General features: G+C 30.1%; 2 protein-coding genes across 4 annotated transcripts in view; both read left to right on the forward strand.

The window, feature by feature from the left end:
• LOC142329733 (cadherin-related family member 1-like) overlaps positions 1–27,472 on the forward strand; it is a 56,108-nt gene that overhangs the window by 25,668 nt on the left and 2,968 nt on the right. The window contains exons 7-8 of one of the 3 annotated variants that reach the window (XM_075374466.1): positions 19,552–19,689; positions 25,720–26,019. The gene's annotated coding sequence lies outside the window, so the exon portion shown is untranslated. Of the gene's footprint in view, positions 1–5,312; positions 5,476–7,865; positions 8,115–19,551; positions 19,690–25,719; positions 26,020–27,472 lie in introns of those variants that run through there. The other 2 variants (XM_075374468.1, XM_075374467.1) reach the window with 2 other exon arrangements.
• The window catches only part of LOC142330404 (protein argonaute-2-like), a 59,574-nt gene continuing 58,053 nt past the window's right edge, over positions 25,952–27,472 (forward strand). The window contains exon 1 of the mRNA XM_075375627.1: positions 25,952–26,019. Within this exon, the coding sequence (XP_075231742.1) occupies positions 25,952–26,019 (68 nt within the window). The remainder of the gene's footprint in view (positions 26,020–27,472) is intronic.

The following is a 27,472-nucleotide window of genomic DNA, read 5'->3' on the forward strand; positions in this document are numbered from 1 at the left end:
ATTAAAATTTCTTGAGGTGCTAAAAATTATGTGTGGATACTTAATATTCTACTCCATAATTAACATGATAAAACTTTTTCAAAATTATATAAACACACAAGTTATTCCAAAGGGGTCTTCAGTACGAGAGAGTTATTTTAAATAATAATCGCATAATTAAATAATGGTTAAAAAAGATATGCAGAGATCAGAACTGGAAACTTGAAAACTGATGTGGGTGTTCATGTACATCAAAGCTCCTTTCAAAAAAGTGTATTTCATCTTTTTTTCCTAACGTGTGTAAAGATCTGAAGACCAATTTTTCATACAGTATACATCGCTTCAGTTAAAATGACACTGATGTCATATATAATTACTCCACTAACCTCAAGCTAATATTTACTCCAAGTTTGGGAATTTTCCTTAGAAACAAACCTAAAAGAGTTAAATTGCGTAGTTTTATCTCCTGACCTCCTTATCTCTTCTGTACCTGTTTTGATAGAAGCTTGAAATTGATCATAGATAATAAAATTAATATTCTATCAAATATCTCAGGTTTTCCATATGAACAACCCTGAAAAGCATGAAGCAGAATTGGAGTGCATTTCATCCCCTTACAAATTTTTTTATCCAGTTGTAATAAAAACTAAAATTTATTTTTGAAAGTAACTTTAATAAACTGAAAAAAATTAGGTTTTCCTTTTTATTCCCCGTAAAAAGGGTCTTTGTTAATCACTTAGTAGAAAGTCCAAATGTTCTTTCATTAATCAGCAAGTGTATTAATTTTATTTTTGGAGGAACATTTAAATTATTTAGATTTTAAAATCCTAAAAATGATTCTTATTGAGGTAGTGTGTGAAAAAGTAAAACCAGGTTTGGCTAGTCTTTAGTGAACTGTAAGCTTCTCTCATGTAGCGAACAAAAGATGAATGAGTTATCATTCATCTTTACTCATTCAAGGGAACATAAGATCCCTTCTCATGAACTGAAATGGATTTCTTTCTTTTCTTAGAGTCTTAAAATGCAGTTGTGAAATAGATGAAAGTTCAGATGGTTTGAAACGCATGTAGATAAACTATACAGTATAATTTTTAAACAGAAAGACTAGTTAGAATAATGGTAAGTAATAATGCTTACATAAGTAAAATATATACCTGCCATAAGTGCATTAAACATAGAGGATTCATGATAATAATCATTTATATTGAGGAAGGATTAAATTTTAAAAGTTTAAAATTTGATACAGATGCTAACTAAAAAATTCTGACACCTTAATTCAAGATTTCAAACCATTTTTACAAGTATAAAAACTGGATAATGTTTCATATTTCCAGTTCATAGTCATAAATATTGGAAACATTTAACAAAAGCATCATGTGAAAGAATAAATACATATTCATATATTCTGTTCACTGATAAAATTTCAGATTGACTTGATGAAAATTAAATACTGATGTGAAGCAAGTAAATGTGTGTGTGTGTGTGTGTTTCAAAAGGGCAGTAAAAATAAAAAAGAGCTGAAAAATTCATTTGTTACTCATATGAAGAATTGGAATTTTATCTAGTTTAATTGTAAAGAAAAAAATTATTTTTCAATCATTTTGAAAATTTCTTGTTAGTGCTAAAAATATGTACAAAATGTGTTATCTTATAGTAACCATAAATTTGAACATAATCATTATTAGTTTAATAGTTTTATGCAAAGCAGTTATAGCTTTAACACATTAATTCTCAAACTTTTTTAAATCGGCCATCACCTTCCTTGACTGGCCTGAACGTCTCCAATTTTTTGTGGGCCTTTTACCATCCCCCTTGAAGGCCTCCAGCACCCACAAGAGAGCGTTATCGCCCACTTTAAGAATAAATGCTTTAGCATCTGATCTAAGATATTAGGTACTGGTTTTTTTTCATTTTTATTGCACCCATTTTGAGTGATGAGCAAAGGGTGCTCCTAAATCTTTGCCTATTGTCAGACATTATTATACAAGTATTTTAGTGTGAGTAAATTGGCTTGTATTATTACTACATGTATTATAACAACTATTAAATATAATATTCTTTGTTATGCATGATGAAAGCCAAAAATATAATGATTATAGATGATCCAACTTGAGTCAGAAGTTGCTCATAAAAAAGACATGATCATTATCAAAAGTAACAGCCATTCTAAGCTTGATGGGGGGAAGTGCAGCATGAAATGGTTTCTGTTAACTTTTTTTTTGAGCCAAATGTATGGTTTAATATCGGCATAACCAAGCCCACAAAATTGCAGGTGATATACAGTTCAACAAGTGATACTTGCAGAACTCTGTTCATAACCACAGGGCCTGACTGCATAGTGGACATCATTACTTTAAAACAAAGAAACTTTGAATGGTGCCTCATTTAGTTCAGATCTTGTACATGGAATAGATTCATAAGAAAAACTGGGATAGATAGTGCAAAGCAGTACAAAGTAATGCATCCATTTTTTGTTGTGAAACAGTGCATTATATACACTACTTCAACTAAGTAGGAGAATTTTACAATAAATGGTAAAAGAATAATTTTTTACTTCATAAGTACCCATAAAATAAAATTTTAGATCAAACATGCAGTCAGTTTTCTTGTAATTTATAATAAAAAGTTTATATATAAAATTAAGATAATAAACTCTGTTGCTAATGTAAAAATAAAGTACATGCAATGAATAAAAATTATAGTAAACATATTTAAACAAACTGAACATGAGCATCGTAAAAAATGAAATTAAATAAAAAGTAGTAGTAGAAAATCAATAATTACAGTTGCAATGATTATCAAAGAAACAATAGACATTACCACTTAAATATCAGCAATTTATAACAGTGTGATCAAAACATCTCTAAATTTCATTGGTGATAACAATGTATTAGCTAAAAAACTTTTATAATGTAGTATGGCAGTTTTGGATCTGAAAATGACAATTGGTTCAAAGCATTTATGCAGCTATTCACTAATTCAACCACTTTTACAATGATTTATTTAAATTTTAATATGACATTTTTTAATTATAAATAAATAGTGATTTTTAAATTAAATAATAGGTTAGACTAGTTGCATGATTTATCAAATGTGAAGCAAATAGTTTTTAATTAAACATACCTGAGAAAGTATATTTATTTTGCTATTATTTTAAAGTTTTAGTATTTTAAATTAATGCTAAGTAATTAATTCTTTTAATTAATTGCTCATGCTTAATGGTTGTGTATTATGAAGTGTTATAAATAAAAAAAATGTAAAATGGCAAAAAGAGTGAGTGCTACAGGTTTTCAGAAGCATTTTAATCAGTTTATATAAGTAAAATATGTGCCTATGCTGCAGTTTTCATTTAAAAACTTTGGAACATTTACAGTGTGTTTATAAATTTTCTTGTGTTTACATACTGAAACAGGTTAATCAAAATATAAAAAATGTTTTGCCACATATTATGTACTTGCTGCATGAACTATAATATAAATATTTCTTATTTTTAAAAGTTTCATGTATATAAATGAACGCATGATTGACAGAAATAAAATTTGAATGAATATTATTGGAGCTATAAAAAACTGGAATTGATATAAAATTCATAGTTGAATTTTTGCTTAGATTATGTTATATTCTATTATTAATGTATTTGATTATATCAAAGTTTTATTATTGTTATTTTGTACATTTATTTTTATTTAACACACAAGTTGTCTCATGAAGAACAACAACAGTTATTTCAGGATATGTACTGCATAAAAATAAAATAATAAATAGATTTTAAATAAAGAAGTTCATGTAAATAGATGTTTTGAAACTTTGCTTTTGAGTTATAAATAGCAAAAAATTTTGTCATAATTCCTGCTTCTGTTGCAACGTGAAACTATTGAAATTCTTATTTACCCAAATTATTACAAAAAATTAATGGTTGTATATGTTTGTTGACATCACATGAAAAAATATATATGTCTTTCAGTTAAAATATATATTTCAGTTTTTGAGAGAACTTATCAAGCCCAAAAATTTAATAAAAAGCACACTTTTCAGGTCTGGTGTAACTTTCTTTGTTAAATTTGCAGTAAATTTATAAAATTTTGTATATTAAATTAATAGAGTCTAATTCAGAGAAAATTGTAAATATTCAATCAAGTAACAGCAGATAAAGGATTTAGCAATTTTTACTTGTTTAACAAAACATAGCAGAAACATTTTTTAATTTTGACTGACTCAAAGATCTTTTTTATATTGAAAAAAAAGAATGTAAAAAAATAATTACTCAAAGTAAATAATTAAAACAATACATTACAGACATATAGCTAAGAATTATTCAAAATATTGATAGTCACTGCATACATAATTCTCCGCTAATCATGTATATAAAAACATTTTTATCATGTATCTTTTATATAAATGTACTTGGGTTGTATAAAATTTCTTGGGTGTTCTCTGTATTATATCTGGTTAGTTTCACATGCTTAATTCATTAACTTATTGTTCATACATTAAAGATTTCATGTTACCCCACAGGTCCAGTGTTGGTTAGGTGATCTTGCAATCAACTAAGATTGTTCGCTAATTTTTTAACTTAATATTGCCATTAAAATGGTACCTTATTTAATTGTTAACTCTTTTAATTTAAAAAAAAAATTCTACCAGATTTTTCAATAATTTAAAAGATCATTGGTTTGGTTTTTTAATATCGACAATATTTTACTATCAGACATGGTATGTTTAAGGTCTAAATTTCTTTTATGTATGACAGTGAACTTTACATGCATTGGTTTCCTCAGAATTAAATTCTCTACAAATCTTGTTAAGTAGTTTTATTTGTTAAAAAAGTATTTTTTTTTTTTTTACTCATATTTTTTGTGTTTTACTCAATAGTTTTCTTGAAAACTACTGAAGATGCAGTTCTAGGACCATTAAAAAAAAATTGCAGATAAAGTTAACTAATTAAAATCACTAATTTTGCACTTTAATTTGTAACCCAAGAATTTCATTGTAGCTTATCATTTTTACTTCTAGAACAGAAATCAGCTCAAATCTTTTGCTAATTATAACAAGGCATTTCTAGGCCTGTATGTCTATATTATGAACATTTTTCTTATTTTCACTAATAGAACATATCCTGAAATAACTTCCTGGACGAAGTTGTTTCTTCATGAGACACCGTGTATGTATGTGTGTGTGTATATATATATATGAATGTAATAAAACAACTTTACTTATAGACCTGTCAAAAAATCATTACATTATTATAAAATGCAGCTCTTTATTGGAGTAACAAAAAATCAAACTTTGCTAAATAAAATAAATATTTTTGAAAAAGAATATGTATATTTCAGGAACAGTATTCATTTGATGTCCAACATATGTTTATCAAAAAGACAGCACATTTAAAAATACATTTTGTAAAGCAATACAGTCAAATTTATTAAGAGATGTAGCCAAAAACTGATACTTCTCTCTGTGCTAATTGATTGAAACGGGTTAAACAGTTATTAAATATTTAAGAGTTAATTATTTTTCAATATATGAGGTTTGTTCAGAAACTTTATTTTTTAAATTTGTATTATTTTACTGATTATTGGTCCTTGTCTCCTTCAAATTATACTCCCCTTCCCTATTCACACACTTTTCCCAGCAGTGATTCTACTTCGCGAAGCAGTCCTTTAAAGCTTCATTTGAAATGGTCTTTAAGGTGCATGAGTTTGCTTTAATGTCATCAATAGTCTCGAAAATGGTGTCCTTTCATCACCGATTTTAATTACTGAAATAAGAAAAAATTGCAAGTAGGGAGGCTGAAGGAGGGCAGTTATCTGATTTTCGGCACAAAACTATGAATTTTCAAAGCTGAGTGTGTGGGGGCACATTGTTGTGGTGAAGGAAACCATGAGTTGTCTCACCACAACTCTGGTCTCTTTTTGCAAATTTGTTTACGTAACGATTGTAATATCTTGATAATATGTACAGTTCACTGTTTCATCATGAGGCAAGAATTCAAAATGCACAATTCCACTAAAATCAAGAAAACAGAGAGCATAATTTTGACATTGGATCGAGACACATGCTTTCTTGGGGCATGTAGATCCCTAGCTTTCCCTATGGAGCTTGGGGCATGGAGATCCCCAGCATGGGTAAACCCACCTTTTGTCTCCTGTTGTAATCCTTTGCATGAATGTTTCATCATCATTGGCTTGTTTAAGAAGTTGATGACAAACATTCACTTGATATTTTTCCTGCTGTTCAGTCATCAAACAACGAACAAACTTTACTGCAACTCAATGCATGCTCAATTTTTCAGTCAAAATGTCATGAAATGAACTAATCGAGATGTTAATCTCTTCTGCAAGTTCTGTGACTGTCAGTTGGTGATTTGCATGCACCAGATTGTTGATTTTTTGAACATGGGTGTCATCAGTTAAAATCGAAGGCCGTCCTAGTCAAGGGTCATCTTCAGTTGAATGACGACCACTTCTGAATCGTGAAAACCATTTGTAACATTGCATATGACCCAGAGCATCATCTCTGTAAGCTTGTTTGAAAAGTTGAAATGTTTCTTTGAAAATTTTCTCTAGTTTCCCACAAAATTTTAAATTGTATTGTTGCTCGCAAAAAAAATTGCTGTTAACACTTAAATACGTTGCACTCAAATAAAAACTCAAAATCAAAACAAGATATCAACAATCCAAGAATATCTGGTTACAAAGGGGATTATGCAGAACACAATCCTGCCAACTGCTTGTCACTAACTATCTCTGTTGGCCTGCAGTTAAATATGTTCAGATATTTTCTGAACAAACCTTGTATTAGTGTAAATTTATTTGAAGGTTTAAAAAATATGGTATTATAACTCATTGTAAAAATCGTTTTAAGAAATTAATTTCTAAAAGTTTAAGAAATATTGGTCTGACTTGTAATACATAAGTCCAATAATTATGCATCCAGCATGGGCTGGTTTTCCTTAAGTTTTCATATTTGGACCATTTTATGGAAGATAATTGTAACTTACGTATTTGTGTAATAGAGATGAACCACATCAGTTGCACTCGCATCAAGGTAACACTTCATCATCAACATCATCATTAGTGTCTTTGTTACAACCTAACTCCAATAGTAATTCCACTCACAGAGATGCAGCTGTACATCAGTCAAACAGGTAGCTTTAGTTACTGTTAACTGTTGTTTTTAGTTTTCTGTTATTCATCTCAACTTTTCTAATTCAAATCGTTATTTTATTACTTTTTATACATAACCCATTATACAATTACCTTGAGTTAGCTCGAATACATGGAACTTACCTTTTATGTCTGTAAAAAAAATGGAGTTATTTGAATTTTTTTGAATACATGCTGGTTATTCATTACTTTTGTTATGAGGTATACCATTTTGATTAAATGATTAAATTTTATATATATATATATATATATATATATATATATATATATATATAAATTACATTGTATTGTTGCTCACAAAAAAAATTGCTGTTACACTTAAACATGTTGCACTCAAATAAAAACTCAAAATCTAAACAACAATCCAAGAATATCTGGTTACAAAGGGGTTTATGCAGAACACAATGCTGCCAACTGCATGTCACTAAATATCTCTGTTGGCCTGCAGTTAAATATGTTCAGATATTTTCTGAACAGACCTTGTATTAGTGTAAATTTATTTGAAGGTTTAAAAAATATGGTATTATAATTTTTTATTGTAAAAATCGTTTTAAGAAATTAATTTCTAAAAGTTTAAGAAATATTGGTCTGACTTGACCAATAAAAAAAAAAACAGGAGGCCTTGGATTACTAGGTAATCCAAGCTGTAATAAACTGCTAGTTATGTTTTTTGTGTAACTGCTAACTACGAAATAAAAGAGTGCTTGGAAAATTCCACAGGTTCAAAAAAGAGGGTGGTAGTTAACCCATAGAGCTTTTATAAAGAAGTGGCTGACAGGATCCCATAGATAGAACTAGGACAGAAGGTGACGTAACTTCCATGGCAGTCATCAAGTAATGATAAATAAATGAAGGGGAGGGAAGAGAAAGAGAACTGCTTCTAAGTGGGCTAGATTGATTAATTGTTTTGCACAGGACCTAACCTCTGCTATACTTCACTTATAAAAATGAACAACCAATTTCCAACAACTAGAAATCAACAAAATTAACTTTTCGATTTGGTTGGGACATTGAAAAAATTGAGTATGTATGGCAATATGTTAGTTTTACAAAGTACAAAGCTTGTTAAGGAAGGTCCAAAATGGAACTTCCTTAAAAAAATTTCTATGTGCGAGTCCTGTGAGGTTTATGTTAGAGAAACATGTCCTCAGGGCTGTGTATTAAGCTTTATTATTTTCAGTAGTGATAAGCAAGATTATTAAGAATTTACTTAAACCATCATGTTATATGTTAACAATTTTACATCCTTGTGACACCCATGTCTTTTGCCTAGTGTTTGCTTCAAAATTCATAAAGTCCTTTTTAAATGGGCAATGGGTTCATATTTTCAACTGCTGAAACAGCATGTGATTGCTTTTCTTTTTTAAGAATCAATGATAATCATAAATAATTTTGTGTCATTAGGAATCTCGTTACCATCCATAAATAACACTTTGAAATCTTTAATTTTCAAAATTATGGGCAGTTTCATTATTGTCCATATTTTCTAAAGTATTTGAAAAAATTATGAAAATTATACTTTAAACATTTCTTGAAAAGCATAATGTATTTACAGACTTTCACTACGATTTTAGAAAAAAATTGTTTATGACTCGGCTGTTTCCCAGATTTTTAGAAAATGTATTAAATAATGTAAATAAAAATATAGATTAACAAGGTAACAGAACTGTTTTTTTTTCTCAGTGTAATATTTTGGCTTATGAGGAAAAGCTTTATTATGTTTTAATTACAATTTTTAATAAATTCCTGAACCATTTTGAAAAATCATCTCATCAATTTATTTAAAATGGAATTAAAAGATTTCTTTGGCAGAAACAATATTAATTGTGGAAGATTATTTAAATAATACTTTTTTTTTTAAATTGAAAAAATAGTGTTTTCTCCATCTTTGTTCAACATACACATAAATATATTCTCAAATAATTCTGCCAATACCTTATGAATTGTGATTTATTTTGTAGTTATTTTTTTTATATTTAGTATCTTCATGTATAATTCTCAACAGTATTTCACATGTTTATATGTATATTTTAAATAATTGTTATGTGATGTGTAATGTATTATTATGTATTGATAGTGTAAAATATTTATTATTTCAGTGAACACACGTGAGACATGAATTAAATATTTAAAAGAACTCAAATTTTTGAGATACTTACAAATTTTTAGATTTCTTACATTTTTTATAACAGAAGTTAGGGTGTAGATTGGACATAATTAAACAATATGAGTTATATAAGGTATGATGAGATTTTAATTAGATTATGGATCTTTATTTATTTACTTCATTAGATAAATCATTCTTAGGATTTTTCATTTAAAAAACTTACTTTCTGCTGGTGTCTTTGGATCTAGTCCTGTAGCAAAGCAGAGAATTGTGGTTCTTTGACAGCAGCTGGATATAATTGCAGTGATGTATATGTGTTGGATTAAGATATAACCTGAAGATCGTGTATGGTATTGCTTTGGGTGTTTGCTTGATAATATTATTTTGAATGTTCTAATTGTCCTTATGTCTTTTTACGAAAGGAAGTTCTTATTCCAAGTCTAGAAACATCCAATCATTTTTTGTCAGGACAAATCGGAAAGTACAGATGTAGTTGAGACGCCAGTGACCTCATATATTAAATCATACTCTCAGCAACATCACTGGAAAGGGGTTGTTCAATGAAATCACTACCTCAAGGTATGAATGGAAACATATTTTCCTTTCTTCAAATGGTTACTACAGATTTAACTTCTTGTTTGTTGCTTCTATCTCATTTTGCACTAAAAACACAGTGACAGTTGTACCTTGAAGGCTTGAGTTATGAGTATTTAAGATGTTAAACAATGTCCTCCAAATAAGCAAGAGATAAAAGCATTGTTGTGAAATCATTTAAATTGTGTTAATTCAAATTTAGAATTTATTAGAATCAACCTTATTTCATCACAAAACTCAAAACAATTTACCCCAAGACAGCCAGTGCATGTCTGAATGCTTTAAAAAGTGTTCATGATCACTTCCTATTTCATTACAAAGAGCAGACAACAACCGGCTTTTAAGAAGATGGGCCTTAATAAAATTGGCAATTTTTACTACCTTGTCGAGAACAGTTTTCATTTTGTAGAGCACATAGTACTTTGCAATGTTCACAACAATTTGGCCATTTCTCAAGAGGTGCCACTTTCTGGATATTCCTGACAATGCCCTAGCACTATGTTTGTGTATACCTACATATTTTTCCTGGAACTTTATAGTTATGAAGTCATTGACAACATTGAAAAGAGGTGTATTAGGAAACACAAATTCACTAAACAAGTCTTCACAAATTTATTTTTGAATTAGTTTTGTACAAAAGTTACCATATTAGCATTATTCAAAATATCATGACTTCATCCAACTGTAACACAAAATATTCACTATTACATAACCATTCTAGCAAAATATTTTTCACATTTTGGGCCATCTCATTGATTCTTCTATTTATTGTATTTGCAGATAACTATATTACAAATGCTTGTTGGCATGTTTTTCAATAAAAACTCTTTGCTATTGCTTTTGTTGCATGCAAAATTAAATCTTGCCCCTTGTATGGGGTTGCTTATTTCTGGCAGTCAAAAGGGGGACTTTGTAAGAGACAAGAATTTTATTCCACACACAAAGTCAACATTTCTGTGAAAACCATGAAGTTACATTTTTTTGTTTTGAAAATATTCTATTGCTTTATTAACTATTGTTATGTTTTGTTTCAAGATAGTGTCTCAATTGTGATGGTGTCATAGATTCATTTGATAACACTTTGCAATCAAGAACACACTGTTGTCTGTGTTCACCATCTTTATTCTGAATGGAAGATCCTATTTGTAAATAAGATGCATAAATTTTTTTGTGAAGAAACTGTTTATCTGCACTTCTAATATTTTTGAAAACATTAGATTTTTTTCTAATTGTTGTCTGCCTTTCATTTCAACAATCTCTCATTTGAACCATTGATCCATATCTAAATAAGATTTTGAACAAATTGAGAATCAGAAAGTGACAGCTGTTTCAGTACACAGTAACTTCTTCAGATGTTACAGACAGAATACAAAAGCTTAAAAATATGATACAAAGAAAAAAGTAAATGTATAAAACCAAAAGAGATAAAATACACAAAGATAAAGAGCAGCAATAGGAAGTTTACACATGTATCAGTAATGTATAAACTTATTGGTCAAGTCAGAAAAAGAGGAGGGCAATATTGACGATAAGATACGAAGCCCATCTCACATTTATAAGTTTAATAATGATGAACTATTACAGTCTAATTGATCATTTAAAAGTAAATTAGAATTTTTTATTAATAAGTAAACGTATATTATATAAGTGAATGTGTGAAATTTCTTTTGTTTTGAAATTTTGTTTACTTTTGTTGGAATGAATTGCTTAAAGAAGGAAAAACTAGTAACTGTAGTTTTGTATAATTTAATTTTTTTCTTCTTTAATGAATATCTTTAATTGACAATTTCACCTCCCAAGGAGACTAGAGCTTCAGTCTGTGGCTTAAAACCTTCCCTGGGATAACATGAATGTATCCTGCAAATTTGGAAGCAATCAGTCAGTTGGTTTTCATGTGATGCAAGAACATACAAACAAATAAACTTTCAGATTTACATATAAAATTCTGAAGTACTTGATTAATTAAACTTACTTGGTAATCATTATTTACAGATATTCATAATAATATTAAGTTCGTTCTCAAAATTATCATCTGATATTGGAATATCTAATAATCTATAAATGTAATTGTTAAAAGCATTTAATTTACATGCAGACAGATAATGATGTACTGTGAGTGACAGTATCAGTATGTGAGGGTTTGTGATGTATGATAAAATCCAATTTGTTATTAATTTTAGTAATATTTTAATCTAAAAAGACGATAGAATTATTTTGTTCCACTTCCAAAGTAAAATATATACTTTTGTGTTATTTGTTAATAAAATTCAAGAATATTCCTAGTTGTTTCAAGCTACCCGTAAACCAACCAAAAATATCATCCATATATCTATACCTAAATTTGAACTATTTAAAGAAAGGATGAGCATAAATTTTGTTATAAGTTGGTTACCAATATTAATTAGACCCTCTTTAGAGTGTAAATCTTACTATTAAAATAATTTTGATTAAAACAAATGTTCAATGCAAATATCTTAATTCTAGTAATTTTATTAGTTTTCTGGATAATCAGAAACTTGTTAACAATATTGATAACCTCTTGTGGTGGAATACTAGGAAATAAATCTTTTACATTAAATGAAAGTAGAGTAGGATTTCTGGAATATATAAATCCTTAATATTTTCAACTAGCACAGCTGAGTTTTTAATATTAAATTTTGTTTGAAATTTACAATGATATTGGATAATATTAATAATCTTCCTAGAAAATTTATCAGCAGGAACATTAACATATGAAACTACTGGTCTAATTGAGTGATTTTCTTTTTGTAATTTAATAAGAGAATACAATTTGGATAGCTGTGGATTCATTACTGTTAATGTGAAACCATCACTTTCCCTGAAAATAGAACAATTCTTAATAATTCTTGGAGACTGTTTGAAATTTAATTGTAAGATTCACCTTAATATCATATTTGTTAGGATCAAAAATTCAGAGTTTTTGAGATTTTTCCAAAGCAATGAAGTAGAGGTTTTTCCTTTTATCTGCATATGTAAAAACTATTATCATTCTCCAATGCCTTATTTTTTTTATTGAATTGATTAAATCTAAGTTTCTGCTCTTTGGTAATCTAATGTTTACTCTTTGGTAAACATTATAATTATCATTTTTACAATTTTTAATTTTTGTAGAAAAACATTGTTTTTTGTTAATTATTTCTTGAAACAAAATATCCTTATTAACTTTAATTTCAAAATAAGTTCATATTCTAAGCTTAAAATTTATATATTCTTATATTTGTCTGACTAAGTTATAACTAAAACCTTTCTCTAAAAGTTGAATTTCATGTTCACTAAACACTACATCCATTAAATAAATAAATGTTATTTGTAGTAATATTTGATTGCAAAATTAATTTGAAATACCATAGGCAACTGCAAATATTTTTATCAAATAATTGATGGATGAAGCCCTTACTTGATGAAAATCCATTGTAACTAAAAGAAAAAGAAAACAAAATATGTTTCTTTGAAAACATATTTACATATTTAAAAAAAAAAGTTAACATATTACTTTTCTGTGTGTTTTTGGTAATCAAGATATTTATTTTATAGGTGGTATGGCTAAGTAGTCTTCTTATCCAAGGTAATATTTTTTGTTTCTTTAGTGTGCTTATGTGGATTTCCTTTTTTTCTGTATTTTATTCTAGAAATATTATTTTTATTTATATAATTTTAATTTATTTTTGTGTTTGGTTGATTTTTTTCTGATTCATCAATTTCTTTTTATGATAATTGTATAAATATTTTTTTTTGTTTTGTATTTTGGTAGATAATTTATTTTTTTATTATTTGTAGATGATTATTTTTTAATTCTGTCTTTGATTATAAAATTAATCCTTTATTATTTTTATTTATATATTTTTTGTGAAATTTAAAAAAAAATATTTAGTGTTCATTTTCTTTTTGATGGATTTTCATCAAGGCCTCATCCATCGATTATCACTGGTCAGTATAAAATTTGGTCTTTAAAGGGAGTAGATGTTCTACATAGTATTTTATATGCTGAATCTGAATATGTATTCCGAAACAACCCATCACATAACATTCTTAAGTTACAACCCCTTACATTTATTTGTTCCATCATTTTTGGAACAAACAATACAAATAAGTTAGTATGTTTGTATGTTTACTTATTCACATCTGATTTATATTGTGATCCATACTGTAGACCTATATTTGATACATAACAGTCAAATGATGTTATCTCATGTCAAGCCAGATATGACTCAAGTAATGAGTAATTCAATGTGATGAAATTTTCTTAAGTATGAGTTCAGCTCTTGGTATGACTTGCTGTGTTCTTTAGTTGTAGTGGTTTTATCATACACATATTATAAAGATTGTTTCATAAGTGATGCCATAAATTTAGTGAACAATTTTTATGACAGAACATTTGGTATTATTTTATTGAACATCGAGATGTGTTAAGTTGTGTGTGAACAGATCTGAAAAGATAAATTTAAAAATCCTCAAAATGTAGTTTGGAATGTTTCTTGAGCATTATAAAAATGTATATATGTATATTTGTTGTTTTATTCAATATGTGCCACTTCTCCGAGTTGAATTTTGTTTAGCTATCAGCCTTCCTTCCTTTCTCCTGTTTAGCCTCCAGGAATTACCACCAGGTTCTACTTCATAGGATGTAGGATGTAGTGTAAGTGAAGTGTAGTCTTGTACAGTCTCTGGTCAACCATTTCTGAGATGTGTGATTAATTGAAACCCAACTACCAAAGAACACCGGTATCCACGATCTGGTATTCAAATCCGTATAAAAGTAACTGCCTTTACTAGGATTTGAGTGTTATAACTCTTGACTTCAAAATCAGCTGATATTTGTAGACCCATTCACCACTAGACCAACCTGGTGGGAGCCATCAGTATGGATCATGTTAAGTTCACAGTGCAGCTGTAGACATAACATGACATAAAGACAGACATATAAGAAGGATGAAAAAATGAAATTTACTCAACCTTTTCCTAATACTACATAATTATATTAAAAACTATTGTATTTATGATCTAAAATGTTAACAAAAAATAATTTGAAAAAAATCGGTTTAAAAAATTAATAAAATTATGGAAATTCTAGTAGTGAAATTTTTATGTATTTTTAATTTCTTAAATAAAAACTCTAAATTTCAAAGTGTACAAATTATGATATAGTCATGTGTGTGTGTGTATGTGTATGTGTATGTGTGTGTGTTCAGAAAGTTGCTGTGTGCTGGAATTATAGAATTGTAGTGACAAAACTTACTTAATTATTATTTTGTATGCTTATTTCATTATTTTTTAGTCGAATATTAAAATAACTTGAATAGTTTATAAAAAGTATTGAAAATTATCTCCCAACATCAATACAACTCTGCAAACATTTCGTTCTGTTTTCAAACTCTTTAATCAGCTGTTGTACTGGAATGTCTTGTATGTATGCCCTTTTTGCAGTTTTTATTTCGTCAGTCATGCATGATCTGTTATATACACTGCTTGTTTCGCTGTCTCCTGTAAAAAGAAATCTCGGGGAGTCAGATTAGATGATTGTGCAGACTACATACAAGCTTCTCATAAAAAGTCATTGATCTCTTAGCTGTGTGCAATGTGGCGTCATCTTGTTTAAACCAATCATAATTGATTTTCCCCTCTGATAACTGCACAATAATAATCACTATTACTCCATGTTCAAAAAAGATTGGACTCACAATGCGTATTCTATTCACACTGATTCAGACTCCAGTTTTCACTTGTAAAGATTGTTCGTGTTCATGGGGGTTAGTTGACCACAATTGTATAGTTTGTGAATTAATATACCCTCCCAGATGAAACCATGCTTCATCTGTAAAGAAACATAATGTCAAGGATACGTACAGGATTTTGATCAAATAAAATGTTTAAATTATTGACAATAATTTAGACTTTTGGCATGATCTGTAGGTTTCAGTTGTTGAACACACATTACTTTGTAAGGGAAAATTTTCAATTCTTTTCTTACAGTTTTATGTGTGATAGGAAATCTAATATCTTGCTGCTGTGCTAACTTACGCATTGACTTTCATGAAATTTTGGCCATAGCAACTGAAATATCAAGCAGCTTATGTTCATTAAGTTTAGAGGGTCTTCAACAAAGCCTGTTGCTCAAAACTTTTTGATAAAGAGTTCGAAGTGCATTATGGTGAGGAACAGAAGTATACGGAAACTTTTCAGAAAATTGTTTCACTAAATCAGTATATGTATTAACTTTATGAAAGATGTGTAAACGAGAAAAATGTGTCCCTCTACCAAAAGAACCATTATGTCTCTCACAACTATTGATTCTGATAAATGAATTGAAGCATGTTCTCAATTACAACTCAACTGACGTTTTGGTTTATTACTGAGCAATGTCCAACGAACCCACTGGGCAACCAACCTAATGCTGAAAGAACAGAATGCACCAATAACTCTAAAGGAGTGACTTTCCAAACGCACTGTGTGTATGCACACATGTGCATGCGTATGTTACTAATAAAAACCAGAAATTATTCCATTTAAATTTTGTATGTGCAATTAGGTGGGCCATCCTTCAGAACTGCATCAGTTTTCAGGTCCTTGTCTAAACCATTGGGCTCAATTGAAAAAAGCTTGCTTAAAAATGTTTAAAGATATCCTTTCTTAAAATTTCTCAGAAGGAAATTTTTCCATTAGAGAATTTTATAAAAAAAATGGGTCCTATAATTTTGATTATAAAACTTATTACTTATAATGCTATTTAAAAATATCTATATTGCTTAAATTTCACCTGATTTAATATAATATTATTTTTATTATTATTATATTCCTAATATATATGTAGAAGAACAATTGCTAACATGTACAGGAACCAAACAGCAACAATAACAATTGAAGAACATAAGAAAGAAGCCCTAATAAGAAAGGGAGTCCGACAAGGATGTTCCCTATCGCCGTTACTTTTTAATCTTTACATGGAACTAGCAGTTAATGATGTTAAAGAACAATTTAGATTCGGAGTAACAGTACAAGGTGAAAAGATAAAGATGCTACGATTTGCTGATGATATAGTAATTCTAGCCGAGAGTAAAAAGGATTTAGAAGAAACAATGAACGGCATAGATGAAGTCCTACGCAAGAACTATCGCATGAAAATAAACAAGAACAAAACAAAAGTAATGAAATGTAGTAGAAATAACAAAGATGGACCGCTGAATGTGAAAATAGGAGGAGAAAAGATTATGGAGGTAGAAGAATTTTGTTATTTGGGAAGTAAAATTACTAAAGATGGACGAAGCAGGAGCGATATAAAATGCCGAATAGCACAAGCTAAACGAGCCTTCAGTAAGAAATATAATTTGTTTACATCAAAAATTAATTTAAATGTCAGGAAAAGATTTTTGAAAGTGTATGTTTGGAGTGTCGCTTTATATGGAAGTGAAACTTGGACAATCGGAGTATCTGAGAAGAAAAGATTAGAAGCTTTTGAAATGTGGTGCTATAGGAGAATGTTAAAAATCAGATGGGTGGATAAAGTGACAAATGAAGAGGTATTGCAGCAAATAGATGAAGAAAGAAGCATTTGGAAAAATATAGTTAAAAGAAGAGACAGACTTATAGGCCACATACTAAGGCATCCTGGAATAGTCACTTTAATATTGGAAGGACAGGTAGAAGGAAAAAATTGTGCATGTAGGCAATGTTTGGAATATGTAAAACAAATTGTTGGGGATGTAGGATGTAGAGGGTATACTGAAATGAAACGACTAGCACTAGATAGGGAATCTTGGAGAGCTGCATCAAACCAGTCAAATGACTGAAGACAAAAAAAAAAAAAAAATTAAAGTAAAAGGAAGATTAAAGAAAAGCAAACCAACATGGCGTTTATAGACTTTGAAAAGGCATTTGATAATCTAGACAGGAATAAAATATTCGGAATTTTAAAAAAATTAGGGTTCAAATATAGAGATAGAAAAACAATTGCTAACATTTACAGGAACCAAACTGCAATAGTAATAATCGAAGAGTATGAGAAAGAAGCCGTAGTAAAAAAGGGAGTCTGACAAGGATGTTGCCTACCCCCGTTACTTTTTAATCTTTACGTAGAACTAACAGTTAATGATGTTAAAGAACAATATAGATCTGGAGTAATAGTGCAAGGTGAAAAGTTAAAGATGCTACGATTTGCTGATGACAGTAATTCTAACGAGAGTAAAAAAGATTTAGAAGAAACAATGAACGGCATGGATGAAGTCCTACACAAGAACTACCACATGAAAATAAACAAGAACAAAATGAAAGTAATGAAATGTATTAGAAATAATGAAAATGGACTACTGAATTTGAAAATAGGAAGAGAAAAGATTATGGAGGTAGAAGAATTTTGTTACTTGGGAAGTAGAATTACTAAAGATGGACAAAGCAGGAGCGATATAAAATGCCGAATAGCACAGGCGAAACTAGCTTTCAGTCAGAAATATAATTTGTTTACATCAAAAATTAATTTAAGTGTCAGGAAAAGATTTTTGAAAGTATATATTTGGAGTGTCGCTTTATATGGAAGTGAAACTTGGACGATTGCAGTACCTGAGAAGAAAAAGCTTTTGAAATGTGGTGCTATAGGAGAATGGTAAAAATAAGATAGGTGGATAAAGTGACAAATGAAAAGGTACTGCGGCAAATTTATGAAGAAAGAAGCATTTGGAAAAATATAGTTAAAAGAAGAGACAGACTTATTGTCCACATCCTAAGGCACCCTGGAATAGTCGCTTTGATATTGGAGGTCCAGGTAGAAGGAAAAAATTGTGCATGTAGGCAATGTTTGGAATATGTAAAACAAATTGTTAGGGATGTAGCATGTAGAGGGTATACTGAAATAAAACGACTAGCACTAGATAGAGAATCTTGGATAGCTGCCATGTTGATAGAAATTAATTTAATTTTTTATTGTTAATCCTTTTCTTCTTTAATGAATATCTGTAATTGACAACTTTACCCCCAAGGGGGTTATGACTTAAAACCTTCCGTTGGATAACATGAATGTATCCTGCAAATTTGAAAGTAATTGGTCGATTGGTTCTCACATGATGCGAGAAGCATAGAAACAAACAATTTTTGGCTTGATATGTAAGATTTTATTCTGATTCTCTTTTTTCCTGGTATGTGTTTGTACAATACAATTGTGTATCTAAGCTGCATGATCATATGCAGTATATTTTTTCTTTTTTAAAAAATAATTAATTTTATTTTTTAATAGTCAATTTTTGCATTGAAAATATAGCTTATATTAACACCAGAATGATAGAAAATTAGATACAATATAATTATTAGTATGCATTATAATCTAGTAAAAACACTTCCCACTTGAATTTTTTTGGGCAACTTAAATGAAAATCATACAATTTTATGCATTTACATGCATTTCAAATACAATCTTCTAATTTTAATGACCTTCAGTTCCACCCTGCCTCCAAAACTTAACAATGAACACTTTTAATAACGTTATCCATACACTGAAAACTAGAAATAACTCTTTAATTCACTTACAAAAAGAAATTGTTAGAAATGAAATATTGCTTGATTGTTCAGTTTCAAGGTAATCTTTGGATATCATTGCATATTAGCTTCTTGGGTTCATTGTAAATTTTCATGTATGTGTGTTTCTGGCAGTTTCAGTATTTATTTCTTTAAAATTTTAGTAACATTTTTTTTGTATTTCAGGTAATCCAGCAACCGGTTTAAATAATTTCCTAGGTACTCAGCAACATCAGCTAATGTTTGGATCATTAAACCAATGCTTTCAGTTGATATGGAATCAACAGTGTGAACTGACATCTCTCAGAGGAGACTCTCCATGCTGTAAGTTTGACATATTCATTAACACATGCATTTATTTAAAGAGACTTAAAAATTCTTTATTAGCAGTAAAAAGATTATTCACTGATTGGATTGTAACTATCTAGCTTTAAATAGGATAAACAATAGTAATTCTGTTGGCCATAAAGGAATTTTTGGATGTTTTATTTGAAGACAAATTCAAACATAGTTGCCAGTTCACATACTTTTGGACAGTGATAAAATTTTTTTTTTTTTTTGTCTTCAGTCATTTGACTGGTTTGATGCAGCTCTCCAAGATTCCCTATCTATGATAAAATTTATCTTGACAAATTAATATTAAAAACCTATTTCATAAGATAAGAAAAAATATAAAACATATATCCTTTACTTCATCTTTAACCAATTATCTTTGATGAATTTAGGTTGTTAAGGAATTTCTGGGCCCAGAGTCATTTAGAAATAACCTCAGTTTGTTTGAAGAAAACCTACAGTAATTGTGACAAACTTATATGTAAAAAGTAATATTTTTTTGCCTGTGTGTTCAGGTTTTCAGTTACCAAATTTTATTCTTTATTTCTTTGAATTTATTCTTGTTTGTTGATTTATTTATTTATTTTTTGTTTGCATGGGTTTTGAACCATCTAGTGTGAGTTACTCTGATGGTGAACATAAAAAACAAACAAGTGTTTCCAACTGTTGAAAAATGGGTGTTAAAGCTCTTAGTTATTATTAGTAAAAGGATGCTTTGAGTCCTAAAAATGTTTTTGTGTTCATTAGATATTCAGATAATGAAATCAACTTCCCTAGCATTTTCCTGAAAGTAACAAGTCTTGGTCAGTGAGAATCATGGAATCTGAGTATAATTCACATTTCGGAGCATATTTAAAATTATTTACCCTGTTTGATGATTCTTTCTAATAATATTCTTATGACAGTCAGTATATCAGACAACCAGTAATTCATGAATCGGACAGTATTTACTCCATACTGACTGCATTTATTATTATTTCCACTAATTCAATACATCTGTTATTTAATCCAAGGAGCCTATATTCCAGTTTTTTATTGATTTTGTAACTCTACCCCTTGAACAGCCTTGTCATAAGAGTAACATTATCTTTACGGATGTACATACTTTTCATGCATTCTAATGACCAATATTTAACAACTTTGAAGTGAGTGGTTATTGTAATGTAAGAGGCAAATTTAGAGCCATACCTTTATGGATTTCCCTTGGTCTGGTAGAATTATTTTCATTAAGCTGTTGTCAACCTTACCTAAATATAATTTTTTGCAAATCATTGTTACGTTTTTTCCTATGCGATTGTCATCAATAGAAAAATTAACTGTAATTTCATAAACATATTTTTGTAATACATTTGTATTTTCAAACTATTAGAAGGGTTAGTTTGCTTCAGAAGAAGTGACACAAAGTTTGTTTTTTTTTGGTATTATTTTCCCATGCTTAGTAAAATATGTATTGTTAATTTTCTTACTATATTGGAAACAAATAATTTTATTTGAAACTACTTTTTAAGAATTTTTATTATTCTTTAAGAAAATATTTACGCATTTGAAAGTTTATGAAAAATTCACTCTTCTTTTTTATAACATACATTATTCTACAAGCATGATGGAAGTATGTTATTAAATACCATTTCATTTCGGTACATCTGATAACTCATTTAGTTAAAAATGTTTATAGTTAAAAGTAACTAACAAAATCAATTTTTGAATGAATCCTTTTAACCCTTTAAAGTAGTTAACTACACAGAGAAAGGTGATCTGTAGTTCTAATAACTTTCACAATGGTAGAAGAAATTGAAGTTATGTGACAATGCATTCAGTAAATGAGATAATTTAGTATGAAAGCACTACACATTTTACATATGTTTGTAAATAAAGGAATTAAGTCTATAGAAGACTTAAATTGTACTTAAAATTTAATGTGTTAAAATTAACACAATTTATATAATTAAAAATTGTCTCAAAATAATATCAGTGCTCTTAGGACAGCAGGAAGGATACACAAAGTTTCCTTGTTTTTTGTGTAAATGGGTTAGCAGAGACAGAAAAAATCATTGGATAAGGAAAGATTGGCCAAAAAGAGCTTCATTATAATGGAACCAAAAATGTGCTCTGAAAAGCTCTTATAGATCCAAATAAAGTTCTCCTGCCACCTCTGCAGATCAAGTTAGGCATGATGAAGCAATCTATCAAAGTCTTATCAAAAGAAGGTAAATGTTTTAAATCCATCTGTGACAAGCCAAACTAAAAGAGGGTGTCTTTACTGGTCCTGACATAAGAAAACTTCTCAAAGATGGTAATTTTGATAAATAAATGGAAATTGCAGAAAAATAAACCTTAGAGCCTTTAAAGACGTAGAAATCAAGTTTCTGGGTAATAAGAAGGATCTGAACTTCAAATCAGTCATTGAGAACATGCTGCAGAGATACAAAAATTTAGTCTGTTCCATGAGCTTGAAGGTTCACTTTTTAAATTCACATGTGGACTATTTTCCTGAAAATCTGGATGCCATAATCAAAGAGATGGGTGAGAGATTTCATCAGGACATGAAAGAAATAGAAAGAAGGTATCAAGGAAAATGGACTACTCTTGATTCTCTAGGGGAAGACACCCTCCAACCACCCACTCCATTCCTAGCCCTGATGGGCCTTACCAGAGATCATCTTTTAATTCTTGGCATATACCTCTCAGTTGCCGGGACGCGGGATGCCACCAATGCGAATGCCACAAGCAACATTCCCATTGGTATAACTATTACTAAAAATAACAAAACATATCTCTGGTCTCAAGCAAGACTGAAAACTATATTAAACTATAGTCATCAAAGGAACTGAATCACCCACCCACCCGAAAGGTGAAATGAGTTCACATGTGAGACAAACCAGAAAAAAATAAAACTAACAGCAAAACAATCAAAATGATATAACACCAACAAAACAAAAACACTTAAACAAGAAAATTATATTCATAATATATATATCCAAACAAAAAAAAGGACGCAGGAGCAAGACTAAGCAGCACCCTAGATTCCCTCTGCAATCTGTTTCCTAGCCAAATAGTGCAGAAATTCTCTAACAACTGACCATTCAGCCTGATCCTTCTGGTTTTGACTAATGTCAAGTGTTGCTCCAGTGACATCCAGTCGACAAAGTACTGCGGTATACTCCAGATCATATTTGGCGCACTAATACAAACATGGAAGGCAACATCCTGCACCCTACACTACAGGCACAGACCCGAATCTACCAGGTTGAACCCAGCCAGTCTACCCCTAAAGGACATATGACCTGTAAGAAATTGAGTTACGTACTTGTTAGGGGAAACCCATGAGGTGCCCACAAGCTTCTAATGTCTGGAAGAGGTCATGCGTATATCGCTCATCAGTAGTCTCATCCTATCTAGCCTGCCATATATAACCATGCTGCATCTTTCCGGAAATCAACTTATCCAACTTCCTAGCAACATACCGTCCCTGTCTTTCAAGAGCTGGAATATCAACCAATTTCACTCTTGCAATCACAAAGACCACTTCCTATGAAACCATCTGATAACTACCCGATACCATCAAAAGTAATAGTTGTTGGGCCATCAATAATATATCTCTGTAACTACAGAATTTCATCCTATCTGCCCAAACTGGTGCAGCATACAACATAATTGCTTCACACACACTGTTTGGTCCCATATGTTATTTATTACATTTCTTATGATGTATTTTGTTTTGCCTCGTTTTCTTATTGATATATCTATCTTATTGATATTGATATATCTAGGTAGCTTAATACAGCTGCTGTCAAAGATGTATATTAATTTTAACATATTGTATTGTTCATTTCACATTCAGAAATCACATTCATAACTACAGACATACATATTCATCTCATCTCATTAATAATATAATATGACACAATGTAAAAAGAATAAAATATAATATAACTAAATGTGTAAAATAAACAAAGTAATATTAAATAACCAATTGAACAAGTGAACCAGAGTGTTCTATTTAAAAGTAATTTTATGGATTACAGTATTTAAAATAGTGGGCATGGACATGGACACTATTTAACTCTCACATTGGTGAAGACACACCCTTGAACAGGATGCTTAGGGTCATAAAATTGAGACCCCCATCTGGATTGACACATGTCGGATCCTAAAAAGCACTACAGGCCTACAGGCCTTTTCTGCAACATATTAAAGGTGCCCCTTGAATTGAAATTTCTTATCAAAATACATGCCGAGGTACTTCTGAACATGAGTGTACTTCATTCTATGGCCTGACATCAATACTCGAACTTGCTGACTCTTTGCCAAATGGCCTCTGAGAAGCATCATCGTGGTCTTCTCCAGGTTAAAAGTCATCTTGTGTTGATGAGCCCACAGATCAAGCACCTTGCATGCACAATTGTCCCTGAGCTCAACCTCCCTCCATGAGCATCTTTTGACCAGCAGGAACCCGTCATCCACATAGGCCACAACAAGACACCCACTGGGCAGCCTCAGTCGCAGAGTCAAAATCCACCACCCACTAAAGAGGACCCACACACACTGCCTTGAGGACAACCCTTAGTGTCTTCCCTTCTTCATGGCTGCCCTCACAGAGCAACACATCTCAAAGACTAAAATAACTTTTCATACCTGCAGTTCATTTTCAGTTTATCCTCACCTCTGTAATTAGGAAATGGCAGAGGGCCACCACAGATTGTTAAATGAACCACAGATTGGAAATGTCTAGGAAGATCCCCAAGACATACTTCGCTTCACTAGCCGACGCCACACTCATCACATGAAGTATGGCATCCTCAGTGCCTTTTTCGAGGTGAAACCCATACTGGTTTTCCATCAGCAACCTACACGAGACCAACCTGTCATTTGTATAAAGATACAACCCCTTCTCAAAGACCTTGCTGAAAACTGGTAGCAACATCAGGGGTCGACGTGATGACCTACCAATCAATAATTTATTAAATACATGTGTGATAATTCTCACGTTAACGCCAACTGAGTGAACAAGGAACTCAGCTGTCAGTCCATCAAAGCCAGGCATCTTTTCTCTACCAAGACTACAGATAGCACAATGCACTGTGGCCTCAGCAGTCTCCACAGATAATGCATCTCTGTGTAACAGAACAACCTCATGCTGAAGTCGCAGATGGTATGCAGTCTCTCCAGCTTCGCTATCATCACGCAAAAGATCATCGAGTAGTCTGTGTAAAATGGACTTCTACAATCATGGCAGTCTGTTGCTGGATGTTACACCGAGATGAACTCTATAGAGAACATAGAAGGAAAACAACGAAGCAGAATATAAGCCATTCAAAGAAACTTCAACACATGGAATAAAATTGTAAGTATTTTACTTACTTCGTCATTAATGGTGGGTGAAGAGGGGGAATGGTTTCCAAAGACATGACATATCTGATAAAAATTAATTAGATAATTAAAGTAAGTTAATTTAAAAATGCATTATAATAGAAATTAAGCTTATTTTGTGACAATTTTCATTAGAAATTAAGGGATCAATGACCCCCCCCCCCCACCCACCTCTTCAGACCACTCAACTGTTTAGCTATAAGAATGCATAATATTAGCCAAAAAAGTAAATATATTATATTAATTTATTACAAAAAAAAAAAAAAAAACATTTTATTGTTTCACAATTTTTCAACATATTTGTGAATTTTGAAATTTAAAATTTGCAAACATGACATGATGGAAAAAATGAAAGTTATTTTCAGATTCAGGGCTAAAAAATACATAAGAATCAATTATCAAAAACTAAAAAGCACAACCGTCGCAGGCTTGTATAATTACACACTGATTTGAAGTCAAAATGAAATAATGGAGATGTGCATTAAACCAATTAAATGTAATATATATATTGAACATTAGTCTTATTTGAGCCTGAATATTTTTATAAAATTTAGAAATGTATAGTTTTTGTAAAATATAATACAAATTCAACTCATTTTTAGGGCTGATCTACTGTTTAATTCTATTATTTTTTTAATATAATTTTTACAGTTACTCGAGACAGAATTTGTTATCAGCACGCAGCAAGTGCAATGAAGGAAGAGATAGTTCAGGAACTTTTACTGGTGACACTAGTATATCAACAGGTATAGACCGTTACAGAGGAGCTAGTGGAGGTAGTAACAGCAGCAGACTTGCCAGAGAAACACAAGTGCGGACTGGGGGAGGAAATGCAATCAGTACTGCTGGTGTCACTTAGCAGTAGCACTGCTGTAGCAGTAGCATGCCCCAGCACTCACAGCAACAGCAATCTCAGCAACAGAGTCTCGATGATATGATGATGCATAACTTGTGAGTATTGATTAAAGTTATATCATTAGATAACAATCTGTTACTATCCTTTTGCAGCTCTTTGTGTTTGGACTAGTTTCTTGCTGATGATAAAACTTAGTAATTGTAAAGTCAGAGGCGCAGCTTAAGCTGGGTAAAGTTATACCTAACCAACTGTAATCAGCCAATTGAAATATCACCTTTTGACAATAGAACCAGTAGAAAATATATAGTATGCCCTTACTTCAGAATGTGATAGTGGACCATCCAAGGAAATATATTTGGCCTCTTGCTTTTCTCAATACTTACACATTCAGAACCATTCATTGTTACCCTTTTTACAGATACCAGTGCATTTACATCAGAAGATAATTTACTTACATGATATAAGAATTATGAATATGATTGGAAATTGAGTGTCAGCAGTTCACAAATTTATTCATCAGATAGGTTGTAACGATGTAACTAAATATAGATAAAAGATTTTCCACTTTCCCTCTCATATGGACACATCTTACTAATACTAATTCTATGAATAATAATATTGATATTTTTGTTGTTTATGGTTTAAATTATTTGGAAGTGTTTTGAAATAATTTTATGTAACTGACCAAATTATTGTTCTTGCAAAAATATCAAACCATATTGTCTCAATATAATATTTATTACACTACAGTACTCCCATTAAAATTGTAATACTGAAAGTTGGTTTTACATTAAATAATTGTTTTTTAATAGTCATATTAAAGTTTATAACATTGAATTATTTTTAAAATAGTGTTTTTAATGTTAAAATATAACAGTACTGGAAAAAATTATCACAATGTACAATCATTGAAATCATTCAATGTTGAAATTAAGATTATTTATTTACATATTTTTTTATTTACTACACTATCATTTTTGTATTACAAATTGTTATACTTAAGCCTATGAGAAGGGATCTTATTATGTTCAGTTTCTGTTTTTAATAAATTATCTAATAATGTAAACATCTGATAGATTAATTTAAGTTAATTTTTTGTCTGAAAAAGCATTGCTGTGTTGAATTTTTAATAGTATTACTTTAAATTAGGTAAATCTGAACTTTCTGTGAACTTGTTTAATGTGTATTAAAACATGTTCTCAGATATTTATCAATTAATTAATGACTTTAAAATTATGTTCTTCACTGAAAATATTTTTCCTTCATATACTTGCATCACTATTATTTCATAGTATTATATGCACATGGTAATACTTTAATATACAGTAAACCACTTCTATTTTTTTATTCATTAATTTTGTACTTTATAATATTACTCTGACCAAGTTTTTCTAAGATTTTCTCGAAATCGTAGGCAAATGCTGGAACAATTCTTTTTTGTTTTCAGTGGATTACCTTGCTTACCATTATACCATTACCATTATATCTGACATATATAGTGTATAGTTTTGATATAAATGTATTTATATATGTAACATTTATACAACC

This window comes from Lycorma delicatula, chromosome 9 (assembly GCF_047948215.1).
Source record: "Lycorma delicatula isolate Av1 chromosome 9, ASM4794821v1, whole genome shotgun sequence".
Lineage (NCBI taxonomy): Eukaryota > Metazoa > Arthropoda > Insecta > Hemiptera > Fulgoridae > Lycorma > Lycorma delicatula.